Here is a 15,479-nt window from a genome sequence, read left to right as displayed (position 1 = left end):
GGAAACCAAAGGGTTGCGGGTTTGATTCCCAGTCAAGGGCACGTACCTGGGTTGCAGGTTCGATCCCTAGCCCCAGTTGGGGCACATGCAGGAGGCAACCAATCAATGTCACATTGATATTTCTCTCTCCCTCTCCCTCCCTTCTACTCTCATAAAATCAATGGAAAAAATATCCTCGGGTGAGAATTAATAACAACCGAAGAACAGGTTAGAAAACATATAATTTAACAATATTTCTTAGTATAGGTGCACCATAATTAAAGTAATGAGAAGTTATGTATTTATCCAGCATTTTAACAGAAATAGCTCAGGTTGTAAAATTTTTAAACACCATTTAGATTTGGACATGTTTTTTTGATAAAACACAGATAAAATAAATGTTACCAGTTTAGCATACCTCAAGTAAAGGGAAGAGATCTTTATCTTCATCCTTTAACATGTTCCATTTCTGGATCAGTGGAGGCATTAGCATCTGAATATATTCCTATTTACAATAATAAAAAAACACATAAAGCTCCACTGTCATACGTTAACAAGTCCATTTTGAGTCTATGAAAATTAAAACCCATTTAGAGTAATTGTGTAAAATAATTACAGAATGTATTTTAAGACTCTTTGCACCTTTAAAATTTTTATTTTGCCTATCTTTTTAATTTATGTGACTTTGTTCTAGTTTTAAGTCATCTTTTATCCTTTTTGAAACAAAATATATACAAATATACCATACATAAAAATTACTTGATCACAATCAAGAATGATTCATGTAAGTTTTACTCTTTAGTGACTGAATTTTTTAATTCTGGCACTTGTGACATGTAATATGGCTCTAGTTGTACAGTATGTTAGAAAGGACAGGTTTACCTTATTGGGGCATTTGTAGAAAAAGATTCGTAATCATTTAAGTATCTTTATTTAAACTGAAGAATCCATAAAACCAAGTAAATAAATGTAGTAATAATATAAACAAGGGGCCGCGATTCTAAAGGTTCTGATTTAAGACATTCAGAAGAACACCCTTCCAAACCAACCAACCAACCAATATCAAAGTAAACCCACAAACCAAGTGTCTTGCATCAAGTTTTAAGTATAACTTATAAACACAGACAATTTCTTAAGAATTGCCATGTAGCAATCATAAACAAAATCTATTCCTTAGCAGGAAATTCTGAGCTATATTAAAATTCTAATACTACAAATCCAATCTCGTACTCTTCTACTCTGAACACTACTAGAGACAGTTTGGCTCCCTAGCCATATTTCTTCTGTATCAATCACTATTAGCATTTTTAACCTATTACCCCAATTTCTAATTGTTTTATCTAGTGTATTCCCCATACTTGAAAATTCTGGTGAGAAAACAAAAATGTCTAGACGTGATACTCTAAAGCAGGGGTCCTCAAACTTTTTAAACAGGGGGCTAGTTCACTGTCCCTCAGACTGTTGGGAGGGCTGGACTATAGTTTAAAAAAAAACTATGAACAAATTCCTATGCACACTGCACATATCTTATTTTGAAGTAAAAAAACAAAACGGGAACAAATACAATATTTGTATTTGCATGTGGCCCGCGGGCCATAGTTTGAGGACCCCTGCTCTAAAGCTACAGTATTTATAAAGTGGCAGATACAATACTTTAAATTTTACAGGGTATAAAAACTTTATTCCTTTTCCTTTAGTCAGTCTACAAAGTGTTTTACATTCATGTGAGATGCTGCTGTTAATTTCCAAACCAAGCACATATTTATTTTCATAATAGTTAATCACAGACACTTACTGGTTTGTTTAAATGATGTCCTACTGAATCTGCTAATGTTCCTATGGCATCATAAAGAATAAGCAAGTTCTTATGCTGGTATTTGCTAAATGCAAAGACCAAGGTATCAAGTATATAAGCAAGGTAAGGAACAAGTTCTGTGCAAGCCTCCTCTTCTAGGGTAGCAAAGGCACTGTAATTAGAGAGAAAGAGAGTATTAGTGTTGGGAAAAGGAACAGTTTAACAGCTACTCAAGTAGGTACACTAAGTGACAGATGACAGGTCACTGAGGGACTTTCTGTGGAGTTACAGTAGTTGACCTACAGGCTAATGTGAATCGGCTCTTTGTTATTGCTTCAAGAGTACCCAGGGGTGGGCAAACTTTTTGACTCGAGGGCTGGACCGGAGGGCCGGAACAAAAGCATGGAGGGAGTGTATGTGTGAACTAATATAAATTCAAAGTAAACATCATTACATAAAAGGGTACGGTCTTTTTTTTTTTTTTTTTAGTTTTATTCATTTCAAAAGGGCAGGATCCGGCCCGCGGGCTGTAGTTTGCCCACGGCTGGTGTAGCCCTTGCCAGCACAACTCCAGACACCCATGGAAATTAGGCTGCAAGATAATTATACTGTTGTCATAGCCAGTGAGAGGGAAAAAAAGTTTAAGAAACACAAAGGCTGATGTCTAGTTAATCACATTTGTATTTACAAAATCATAAGGTGTAAGCTACAGATAATAATAAAAACCGCATTAATGGTTTAATACCAACATTTCATACAAGGTTGAAAATTAGTTTCTCATTGACACACCCACTCCTTTCCCACACAATGAACATTTTGTTATGAATCTGTCCTACCTGCAGGCAGCTTCTTGTACTCTCTTGTTGCTATCCAGGATACGCTTTAGCAATTCTGTCATTAATGGCTTCAGGTACGTGTCTGGGGGCTGGCTGACTACCCAATGTGCATAGCGGCTCAGAGTCCAGCACGTTATGGAACGTACAAGAGCCTTTTTATCAGAGAGGCACTGAATAAGGTGAGGAATGAGCTCAGGCAAGTATGGAATCATGCCTTGCATACAACCTAGGGAAAAAATCACCAAAAACTTTCAGAAAATGCTAAAATATGGTTAAAAAGCCCTTTCAGTAAATATTAAACTGACACACACATCCATGAAAAATATTCAGATCACCTCCACTGTAATAAATATACTGTAATAATCTGTTCTAAAATTATTAAAAACTGAAACGAGACCTAACTGCTCTTAAGTATCTTCCAACAGGGTAAAGAAAGCTCATTTTACTTCTGCTACACAAATTATGACTTTTAGAACTGCCTTTAAAATGCTTCAAGTTCTTCTAGATAGATGTTTACAACTAAGGACAGAATAATAACTAACCCTTATACTAGCAGAGAACGATGACACTCTTGACTTACAACAGTGATGGTGAACCTATGACACGCATGTCAGAGGTGACACGCGAACTCATTTTTTTGGTTGATTTTTCTTTGTTAAATGGCATTTAAATATATAAAATAAATATCAAAAATATAAGTCTTTGTTTTACTATGGTTGCAAATATCAAAAAATTTCTATATGTGACATGGCACCAGAGTTAAGTTAGGGTTTTTCAAAATGCTGACACGCCGAGCTCAAAAGGTTCGCCATCACTGACTTACAATATTTTTTATACTTATTTAGGGAACAAAGTTGTTTTTCTAGCAATGGTAATGCTTCTGACAGAGTCCTTGTCCTCTCATTCTATTTCTTTTATCATAACAAAAGCATTTGCAAAATATTTGGCTGGGGTTAGAAGCAAGCCGATGGCTGTTTAGTTAATAATTGTTAACCAGTCTAAAGCAAACACTTTCTAATATGGCTTTTGGATTCAAATATCCTATTCAAGGTTAATGTGGATCATAGTTTTCTCTACCCCACATCAGGAAAACAAGAGCAAAGCATATAAATTTGAGTCAATAAGTAGTCTTTGCTTATAGAGTAACAATTTCTTAAAATAGCCTAGTAGCATTGGCATTCTAAATTTCAAATGTGGCTTAAGACTTACCTTCAGCAATTGCTCCTAAAACCAAGATGCCTGATTCTTTAACAACCCATTCAGGATGAAAAAGTAATTCTTTCAAAAGGGGCAAAATATGTGGCAAAAGCTCATCACGATACACATTTGCAAGAACATCTAAGGCAGCAGCAGAACATTTTCCTAAGGAAATATTTAATTCAAAAATATTACATTAACCTCCATTATTGTTTAGTTATACATATGTAAAATGAGTATTGCTATACACTTTATTCATACCTTTACAGAGTTTCAAAGAATTCAGTTAAATTGGAGGCTGTCACATGAAAAAACTTCTATTAACAAGAGTATGTTTTTATGACCAAGAATCAGCAAACAAACTATAAATTGGAACAAAAGTTGCCAGTACATGATGCATAAAATATGCTAGAAAACATTCTTTATAGACTAAGAAACTATTGACTATCAGACTATATAACAACGCAGATTTCATTTAACACAATAATTTAGAAAAGAACAAAAATATAATTGTGTCCAAATTTTCCCCAATGTGAACTAGGCAAAATAAATGATTACAAAGTATTAGACAATGGTAATATCCATTCTTTAAAAAAAGCTATTATATTGACAAGACGTAATAACTTACTCATCAATAAGGGTCTTAAGTTATACTGTATGGTAGATCCATGCAAATGATTATGCTGCCATGAAACAGATGAAATCTAGATATAGAATGTTATACGATACTAGAGGCCCAGTACACGATATTCGTGCACTCAGGGGTCCCTTAGCCTGGCCTGCGCCCTTTTGCAGTCCAGGAGCCCTTGGGGGATGTCTGACTGACGACTTAAGCCCTCAGTAGGATACTCTTGTGCTGCCTGCCACGGAGGCGGGAGAGGCTCCCACCACCGCTGGTGCACTCACCAGCTGTGAGCCCAGCTTCTGGCTGAGCAGCGGCACTGACCACCAGGGGGCAGCTCCTGTGTTGAGTGTCTGCACCCTGGTTGTCAGTGTGTGTCATACCGATAGGTCAGACACTTAGCATATTAGTGACCTGATGCATGGATTCATGCACATGGAAAGGAAATTAATTAGGTGACTGCCAGGATGGGACTGGGCGAGATGAGCCAGACATGCCCTGGAGCCAACCTCCTGTGGTCCCTCCCAGGCCGGCTGCACCTGGGTTGGTGCCGTAACTCAAAAGGCATCTGTGGAGTGAGCGGGGTCCCTCTGGTAGGTAGGGTCCCTAGGCCTAGCCTGCGATCGGGCTGAAATTGGCCTTCCGACATCCCCCGAGGGATCCTGGAGTACGAGAGGGCACTTTGCAAAGTTGCTGTCGTACAGGGTGTGGAAACACAAATGCAAGTGTGCAGTAAGCCAGATCCAGGGCCCACAGTGCTCCAGCAACAACATAACCCATGGCTGAAGATGGAATCAGTAGCCCTGCGAGGAATTGGGCTCCCTCCTCTCTGGTTTCGGGTGCGTCACCCGAGAACTGCTGCTGCCAAGTCACTGCAGCTCGGCAGCTACTGCGTTGAGCATCTGCCCCTTGGTGGTCAGTGTGTGTCACAGCGACTGGTCGGACAGTAGGAGGGACACTTAGCATATCAGGCTTTTATATATATAGATATGGAAAAGAACGAGCAGAGTACACATAATCTGATTTCATTTTTTCAGCCTTTTCTCCTAAAAGAGATATACATGTTTTTCTGTATGTGCACAGAAAAACTTCTGTAAGGATATAGAGACGGGTGAGATGTAAAGAGGAAGTATCCCCCAATCAAGTGTACATTATTACTTTTGAAGAGTCATCTATATTATAATGTTAATCCACCCCACCCTCAACATGAAAGCAAGGATACAGTGGGAGGTAACTTGTGAAAGTGAGATTTGGGTTCTAATACTAGATGTGTCAGCACTACTAGCTATATTGCCCATGGGCAAGTTTCTCTTTTTGCAGTTTCCTTACCTACGGAAGGCTGCCAGAAAGAGTAAATTTGATATGCATGCTAAGTCCTTGACCTAGTGCTAGGTATGTTAGGCACTCTAACTGGTAGTTATTTAACCAAATGAATTACACAGTCCAGGCTGATGATTCATGTCCTTAACCACTTCATAGTTAGTAGAAATCCAAGCACTCTGAATTACAGCAGTAGTTCTCACTGGGGGTAGTTTTATTTCCCAGAGGAAACATGGCAACGCCTGGAGACATTTGTTGGTTATCACAATTGTGTGTGTGTGTGTGTGTGTGTGTGTGTGTATGCGTGCGTGCAGGCTGCTGGCATCTACTGGGTAGAGGTCAGGGATGCTGGTAAACATCCTATAACATGCAGGATAGCCCCCACAACAAAGTCATGTGACCCAAAATGTCATTAGTGCTGAGGTTGAGTAATCCTGAACTAAAGCAGTGGAGTTTTAAAAACCAGTACGCAAGCAAGCAAACCACAGGTATCTAGGTTCCTCCCAACAGTTTTTAATTAGAGTGTGGTCTAATTAAATGCCCACAAATGATGTGGATTTGCAGCTAAGGATGAAAATGAACAGAGATTTTAAAAAAATATTTTGTAGTCTGACTATGACAAAGCAATTTATATTTTAGAATTATCCACGATAATCAGCCAATCCTCATGCAAATTAGTACAAAAATAAGTTTATATAAGATAAACAGAAAGTTTATGGCCAAAGTTTATGGATCCTATTTTTTTAAAAAATATATTTAGAAGAAGGGAGAGGAAGAGAGAAATAGAAACATCAATGATGAGAGAATCACTGATTGGCTGCCTCCTGCACAACCCACAATGAGGATTAAACCCGCATCCCAGGCACGTGCACTGACCGGGAATCGAACTGTGAACTACTGGTTCATAGGTCGAAGCTCAACCACTGAGCCACAATGGCTGGGCCCTATTTTAGAATATCAAACAAATCGAGAAATGATAGTCTGAATTATATTTAAAGAATAGCCGAAACCGGTTTGGCTCAGTGGATGGAGTGTCGGCCTGCGGACTGAGGGGTCCCGGGTTCGGTTCCGGTCGGGGGCATGTACCTGGGTTGCGGGCACATCCCCGGTGGGGGATGTGCAAGAGGCAGCTGATCGATGTTTCTCTCTCATTGATGTTTCTGGCTCTCTCTATCTCTCTCCCTTCCTCTCTATGAAAAATCAATAAAATATATTTAAAAAAACAAAAAGAATAAATATAAGAACAGGTCCATCAGAAAAACGCAAACCAAAACCATATCTACTTCACATATACCAGGACAGCTATGATAAAAGTTAACAACTGTTGGCAAGCAAGAAACTGCAATCTTAAGACACTGATGGTGGGAAAGTTAGTGGTGGAGCCATTTTGGAAAACAGCCTTATAGCTTCTCAAAAGGTTAAGCAGTTAACAAATGACCTAGTAATCCCACTCCTGAGAATATGCATATTTAAGAGAACTGAAAACATACATCCACACATACACTTTACAGAAGCGTTCACAGCATCATTACTCACAACAGCCAAAAGGGGGAAACAACCAAATGTCCATCAGCTGAGAAACGGATAAATATGATGTAATAAATCCATACAATGAGCTATTTTTCCACATGCTACAACATGGGTGAATCATACAACACCTCATATTGTATGATTCTATTTATAGAAAAGTCCAGAACAGGCAAATTCATATATACAGAATACAGACTAGTAGTTACTTAGGGCTGAGGGACTCGGAGAAAATGGAAATGACTGCTAATGAGAATGGAGTTTCTTTCTGGGGTGATGAAAACGTCCCAAAATTTACTGTGGTGATGGCTGCACAACTATGAATACATTAAAAACTACTGAATTGCACTGTTTAATGGGTGAATTGTATGGTATGTAAATTATTCCTCAATAAAGTTGTTACCAAAGCAGGCAACTGTGCTTTTCCCTCTCCAACTTACTTAGATTCCAGTCAGAAATTGTATCGTCATCATCAATTTCATCGTCATCATCTTCTTCCTCTTCAATGCCATCTTCATCATGCTGCTGGGCCACGGTCCTTGATCGATGAAAACGTGGCCTTATATCCTGTTCACTGTCAGGAATCGTTTCATCTTCTTCAACATCACCCTGTGTTGTTTTTTTAAAGGGAAAATTTTGGTGATAATCATTATAGGTTAATAATATGCACATGAGTGAAAGAACCAGAATACCTAGAGATGGGTTATGCATAGGATTCTGAAGTGCACCCCTTCCTTGTGAAGGGAGGAATAGACTATGACATGACACTTGTTAGGTATCAGGTACTTTCAACCACATTGTATTGCCTCCCATCAAGCTGGTACAACCTAGAGTACCTAAATCCCATGCAGATAATATTTAAGGCATTTTTATGCTTCTGCCTTTGAACTCTGCAGCATAATATATATATAAAACAGAAGCCTATTTACATAGGATTTACTCTAAATGTTTTATTAGTTAAATTCAAAGATTCACTAAGTCAATAAAAATAATATTCCCCATTCACCAGAAAACAAGTTTTCTTACCTTAAGTAGGATAATATCTATATCTGAGTACTTCATGCCATTCACTAACACAGGAATCAACCTATAAGAAAATAAATTCATGAAACAAGGAACTAAAGATGAATAAAATTATGAAGGAGTCTTAACAAATTTTTGTATACCAATAATACCAATGATAAGCCCTGGCTGGTAGCTCAGTTGATTAGTGTGTCATCCCGATATGCCAAGGTATCAAGTTCAATCCCTGGTCAGGGCACATATAAGGAGCAACCAAAGAATGCATAAGCGGAACAATAAATCCATGCCTCTTTCCCCCTAAAATTAATAAATAATAAAAACAAACCAAGGAGACAACCACCACTAACATTGTCTTAGAGCATATTTTGTGCTGTCTGACCTTCTCAAATGATGAGTATTCGTAATATATGTTGTAGTCCTTTTACAACTCATGTACAAGATCCGCCTCAGAGGTTCTCAACCTGTGGGTCACGACCCCTTTGGCGGTCGAATGACCCTTTCACAGGGGTCGCCTAAGACCATCCTGCATATCAGATACTTACATTACGATTCATAACAGTAGCAACATTACAGTTATGAAGTAGCAACCAAAATAATTTTATGGTTGGGTCACAACATGAGGAACTGTCTTTAAAGGGCCAGAAGGTTGAGAACCACTGCGCTAGATAGAATCTTAGAGGAAATAAGATTAATAGTGCTTAGAAATAAAAATAAAAAGAACAGCAATTTCTTCTCTAAGAATTTATCCCAAATATACCAACAAACATTTGCTTAAAAAAAAACACAAAACTTCACCTAAGGATTTTTCCATTAATTTTTTTAGAGGGGAACGGGGGGAAAGAGAAACATTGATCAGTTGCCTCCTATACACTCCCTGAGTGGGGATTGATTGAACCCGAAACCATTTGGTATACACAATGCTCATATTAACTGAGCCACCCAGGGGGGCTCACAATGCATTAGTTCAACTAAAAATAAATGCAGCCATAGAAGTCAAACATATTTATGACTGGCTTTAGTTGTTTAATGTTTGAAGTGATGATTTTTTAGCCTGCTACTACTCAAGTTCTGGTTGCTTTAAGAATGTCTAGGTTTTATTAGTGTAATAACAGTTAGAGCACCTTGCTATAATTGTGTTTTTACCACTATCTCCTAATGTTATAGGCTTTCACTAATAGCTCTTCAGTTTTTGTAAAAAGTAATATTGATTTATATAACTCTCAGAATTAGATGATCCTATGTTAAGAAACAAACAAATCATAAAAGTGGTACCACACATTAGGGAGAAAAGTAATAAATGGATTTCCTAAAGAAAAAAAAAATGCGCTTAGCATGTGGTGTACTCTATTTCCAAATAAATTCCAGACAGACACTAGAATAAAATATAGGTGAAACTATTGCTTTTTTGGTGGGGAAAGAATTTATTGGAAAAGAAAGTTTACTGACTATATGAAAATGAGAACATTCAAATACTGTAAATACTAAAAATAGATAACTCTGATAATACTACCACAAATTAAAACAAATGATTTTGTTCTTTGCTCATCCAGATGGTTAAGATTGGAGAAATTATAATTAATGGCTGATAAAAGTTGTGACACGATGGGACACTCTAAGTGGGGTGTAAATCCGCATGACTTCACTAGAGAACAATTTGGAATATTTATGAAGAATCCCAAAATGTTCAGTCCTTTGATCCTGGCACAAATCATTTCTAGGAATTCTATGTGAGAGAAATAACCACTTATGAACAAAAAAAGATGCTTACTACAGGATTATTTGGTTAAAAAAAAGAAAGGAGCAAACAACTTAAATAGTCAACAACTGAAGAAAAGTTAATCATATATATGTGGTACGCACACTATGATGGAATAGTTCTCAAAGTTTAAAGACTAATGACCTGGAGGAAAAGTATACAACATTCAAGAACTGAAAAGAGCAAACCACAAAACAGTATTATCAGAATTTTAAGCACTAACTATAGCTAGATGCTACATTAAGTGTTTTATAAATTATCAAATGTAATTTGTCCTGAAATAGCCTGAATATATGGTTTTTGGTATATGGCAACAATACATCAAAAATACTAATAGTGATTACTCAGGGTGGTGAAAATCCAAAACATTTTAAGTTTTCTGCATTTTAATTTTCTTCCATGAGACTGTATTGCTTACTTTTCAAACGTTAGCAAGCATTACTTTTAAATATCTGATTTTAATGCAAATTAAGTCATTGCATTGTACATCTATAACCAATACGTTTTGTTAACTATCTACACTAATAAAAGAGAAACATGCAAATTGGTGTCACTCCGCTACGCCCACCAGCCAATCAGAGCAACTATGCAAATTAACCCAACAAATATGGCGGTTAATTTGCATACACAGGCACGGAGCGAAGACTGAAGGCTCCGGCTGGAATGAAGACTGAAGACTGAAGAGGCTGGCTTCTACACTGCAGCTACAGCTGAGAAGCCAAGTCTCGTTGCAGCCGGACCAAAGGCCTGGGTCCCAGGTGCCGGAGGAAAACCGGTGCTGGCAGCCAGGGGAAGGAAAGCCTATTGCGCGAATCTTCGTGCAACGGGCTTCTAGTATCTCAATAAAACTGGAAAAAACATACAAACAAACCCTGATCCAACAGCATTCATTGAGTTAAAACAGCCTTAACAATAGGTTAACCAAAAATTTCATAACATCACAACTAGTGGGAAATAATTTTCTTTGGTAAAAATCCCACCAGAATCCATGGTCAAATTACAAGAATTATATAAAAAAATGACAACTGTGCCACGAATTATCCAAAATTAAGTATGACTTAGAATAAACCATGCTCACATGATTTCAAAGAAATTTAGTCGCTTCTTGAAAAATCTCTACTAATACCAACAATAAAATTAATTTTGACTTGTTTAGAACTTAACTCCCTGATGATAGAAGAATTCAACCAAAAATACAAAAGTGAGGAATCACTGTTAAATTTAAGAACAAGGTAGAATTCATTAAGAAGGAACACTTACTTAGGAAGGTGTCTTACAAGTACATCTTTGCATATTGGTTGCTCAGCCAAAGTTAGCCAAAACTCACAGGCTTCTAAAGCCACATTTTCATCTTGATCTTGGGTCCTCAGTAGCATGTACTGTAAAAAAAGGAGCCTCAATATTAATCAGTTAAAATCATGCAATTAAAATAAACCTCTATTACAGCAAGTTAATAGTTCTTTGCTATGGCCCGTTTTAATCTAGGGTTTACATTTTTTAAAAAAGCTTCCTAGTTAATTTTAAAATGCAACCAAACTTAAGAACTGCTGCTCTTGAATGTTGCCTAATGAAAAGTATTCAATGCATTATTATTTAGCTGTTCCGTATGGATGTATTTTGTTTTATGAAACCACTGAGATTTTTAAAAATATGAGTATTAATAATAAAACATTAAGTCTTTGTAGAAACAGCAAAATAAAACCCTCCATTAAACCTCTCTTAAAATGAAGAATCTTTTTATAACATACTAGAGGCCCAGTGCATGAAATTCGTGCACTGGGGGGGGGGGGGTTTGTCCCTCAACCCAGCCTACCCCCCTCATAGTCCGGGAGCCCTCAGGGGATGCAGTCTAGCCTCCCTCTGCAGGAGGCAACTGGCTGATCAGGGGAAGGTGCCACCCCCATCACCCCACTGCTGCTGCCACTGCCGGCCACCGCAGCCGCCAAGGTGTTTTCATCAACACAGACTCCAGTCCCTTCACCATGAAAAAAAGAACTTTCTTTAGGCATCTTCAAGATGTCTCTTTCATAGGATATGACATTTCTTTCTTTCTTCCTTCCTCCCTCCTTCCTTTTTTATCTTCACAGGATATTTTCCCATTGATTTTTAGAGAGCATGGAAGAGAGTGGGAAAGACAGAGAGAAATATTAATGTGAGAGGCACACTTCGATTGGTTGCCTCCTGCATGAGCCCTGACCTGGGCCCCGGCCAGGGAGGAGCCTGCAACCTAGGTACATGGCCTTGATCAGAATTGAACCCGGCCGCCCTGCAGGTTTGTGTCTCCACTCCGGCCCTAGCAGCCCAGTGCCATGGCCGTGGGGCTGGGGCTGGGGGCTGGCCCCCCTTGTGGGTTTGTGTCTCCAGCTCCAGGGCTGGGTACAGGCTGCCCTGTCTGTTGTTCTCTCAGGCTCTGGGCTCACGCCAGGCCCCTCCTTCTGAGCTGGTCATGACCGTTACAGCATCCCAGCCTAATTTGCATATTACCTCTTTATTTATATAGATCTATTCAAGGTGTCTCTTGTAAGTATATATTTCATGTATTTAAAGATATATATGTATATATAATACAATTACAAAAGTCTTTTTAAATTTAGAAAGTGACATTTCTTAGTGCAATTATAATTTGTAGTTTCCAACAAAATAAGTTTATCATGTGCTTTGAATATACCAGGCCAAATTCACTCTTAGTTGGAGGAACACTGCTCCCAAATCTAAAGGCATATTGTCTGAATCTCTTTAAAAAATCCTTATATGCAAAATCAAAATAAACATGAGTCACACATTATTCCCAATGTACCTGGGACTTGGAATTGGGGTTAAGTGATGAATTCTTCATACACATCCTCTGCCTGATTGAAACATCTCACATGGAAAAATATGGCAATACAACAAACAGTGTTGTGGCAAGCCAACCCTATTACATTCCATATCATATCCTACTACCATGCAGAGTATCTATACTAATAAAAGGGTAACATGCTAATTAATTAGATCAGACATCTTCTGGATAAAGGCACAGTGGTGGGCGGGGCCGAGGCATAGGCGGTTAGGTGTGATCAGGCAGGCAGGCAGAGGCGGTTAGGGGCACTCAGGCGGGCAGGCAGAGGCAGTTAGGGGCATCAGGCAGAGGGGTTAGGGGTAATCAGGCAGGCAGGCAGAGGCGGTTAGGGGCAATCAGTCAGGCAGAGGCGGTTAGGAGCAATCAGGCAGGCAGGCAGAGGCAGTTAGGGGCATCAGGCAGGCAGAGGGGTTAGGGGTGATCAGGCAGGCAGGTGAGCAGTTAGGAGCCAGTGGTCCCTGTAAGATCGGGCCTAAACTGGCAGTCGGACATTCCTCAAGGGGTCCCAGATTGGAGAGGGTGCAGGCTGAGCTGAGGGACCCCCTGCCCGTGTATGAATTTCATGCACCGGGCCTCTAGTTGCTGAAGAAACAATTGTAGCATTATAAATTAGGCTCCCATCCCTGATATGGTCCTAGAAAATGATAAAATGTCTTTCTTAACTTTCTGGTTAACTCCAAACTCCTTAAGCTTTCAACTAACTCCACCTGATTCTTCTAAACACTTTATGGAGGAACAGGCTCCTCAGAGAAACTGTCATTTATTCCCATATTATACTGCTACATATGCTTATCTCTACAATTATCTTTCCTAATGTTTTACAAAAGGAGTTGCTGCACATCAGGAGTGCTAGCCTTTTAACAAATCTTAGACCCCATCCATTAAAAAGAGATCTCTCTCTGTACCACATGCACCTCTGAAAGTGAAAAGGGAGGAACTAGATGCACAATATTTAATACATTTGCAAATTATTTTGTTCTAGAAATAATTACATCTTATTATTTATTCGTTCCTTTAAATATGGCTCAACTGTGATCAATAAATTTCCTAGTAAAATTATTTTAATCACATTTTAAAATCTAAATAGTTTGCCAGAACTATAGTGGTGATGTATTTTCTACTCAGAAATCTCTTTGTTAACATAAATCACAAGTTGATCAGATCAACTTTACCAGTAATGGGTAGAAAACTCTTAATGACACAAGAATATACCACAGAATCTCTTATTGAGCATTTAGCCTAACTCATACCTAGTAAACACAAATAATCGAAATATTTCCTAGTTATCCTGGTTAAAAGCTATTTACCACTATAAATAATTTTTCCTCTTTGAAACATCTTAATAAAAGCAATCAGTAAAAGCAATCAATCTTAAAACATCTTAAGTCTCATGAAAGAAAAATCACCATAAAGATAATTTATAATTTTAAGAAAATCACTATTTTTATAGTCTCCCCCTAAAATGTGTTAAATAATATATATTAGAAAACAGTGGATGCATATTATACATTTTGTGCCCAAGATTTTTCGTGAAAGAAAGATGATGAAAGAACGTTTAAATTGCCTGTGTTACCTCAACTATATTATGCATGTGAGGAAGCAGGCGATCCATTCGAACTTCAAGCAGCATCACAAGTGCCCGGCACACATTTTTTCGTACCTCTGGTTCTTCATCCCCAGCCAATGCAAAGAGGTTCTATTACACAAGAAATATTTTTTCCTAATTAATTACTCCAATACATTAGAAAAGTTTGTAATAATAACCAGTAATCTGCAAGTTGGTAACATTTAAAAACCCTAAGAAAATATAGTACTAATAAAGACTGAATTAACTGGCCTACAACAGTGGTTGGCAAACTCATTAGTCAACAGAGCCAAATATCAACAGTACAACGATTGAAATTTCCTTTGAGAGCCAAATTTTTTAAACTTAACCTATATAGGTAGGTACATTGTTATTAACTTAATTAGGGTACTCCTAAGGCTTAGGAAGAGCCACACTCAAGGGGCCAAAGAGAAGCATGTGGCTCGCGAGCCGCAGTTTGCCAACCACGGGCCTATAATATTCTATATAACTAGAGGCCTGCTGCACGAAGAGATTCATGCAATAGGACTTCCTTTGCCCTGGCACCTGGCACCCAGGTCTTCGCTCTGGCCGGGCTACAGCCGGAGCCGGCCCCGAAGTCAAAGCCTGCTCCACCAGCCCCAGGGCTGTGAGGCTTTTGCTGCTCCGCCGGCCCCGGGGCCGTGAGGCTTCGCTGCTCCGGCCCCCAGGCCATCAGGCTTCGCTCCACCACTTGGAGCCTATGTATGCAAAATGTAGCCATCTTTGTTAGGTTAATTTGCATACTCTCCTGATTGGCTGGTTAGTGTAGCAAAGGTATGGTTAATTTACATGTTTGTCTATTATTAGGTAAGATAAGTGCAATATGCAAATCGACCGGACTGCAGAATGACCGGTCACTATGACATGCACTGACCACCAGAGGGGCAGACACTCAAGGCAGGAGCTACCCCCAGCCCGCTACCCCCGATTGCCTGACTGGGGCCTGCTGGCAAACCTCTCAGTCCCTCCCCTCGGCCAG

The 15,479-nt window shown here is 38.8% G+C and overlaps 1 protein-coding gene across 4 annotated transcripts in view; it reads right to left on the bottom strand.

The window, feature by feature from the left end:
- The window catches only part of TNPO1 (transportin 1), an 88,798-nt gene that overhangs the window by 15,331 nt on the left and 57,988 nt on the right, over nucleotides 1-15,479 (bottom strand). For all 4 annotated transcript variants that reach the window (XR_013995939.1, XR_013995940.1, XR_013995941.1 and 1 more), the window contains exons 8-15: nucleotides 14,468-14,590; nucleotides 11,316-11,434; nucleotides 8,303-8,363; nucleotides 7,717-7,885; nucleotides 3,820-3,972; nucleotides 2,611-2,836; nucleotides 1,775-1,946; nucleotides 398-484 (exon numbers count right to left, since the gene is read on the bottom strand). Coding sequence is in view for 1 of the 4 variants with exons in the window: in XM_081090043.1 (XP_080946169.1) it covers nucleotides 398-484; nucleotides 1,775-1,946; nucleotides 2,611-2,836; nucleotides 3,820-3,972; nucleotides 7,717-7,885; nucleotides 8,303-8,363; nucleotides 11,316-11,434; nucleotides 14,468-14,590 (1,110 nt within the window). In the remaining 3 variants the exon portion in view is untranslated. The remainder of the gene's footprint in view (nucleotides 1-397; nucleotides 485-1,774; nucleotides 1,947-2,610; nucleotides 2,837-3,819; nucleotides 3,973-7,716; nucleotides 7,886-8,302; nucleotides 8,364-11,315; nucleotides 11,435-14,467; nucleotides 14,591-15,479) is intronic.

Source organism: Myotis nattereri, assembly GCF_964212035.1.
Source record: "Myotis nattereri genome assembly, chromosome: 4".
In the NCBI taxonomy this organism is placed as follows: Eukaryota; Metazoa; Chordata; class Mammalia; order Chiroptera; family Vespertilionidae; genus Myotis; species Myotis nattereri.
This window is presented reverse-complemented; position numbering and strand designations above follow the sequence as displayed.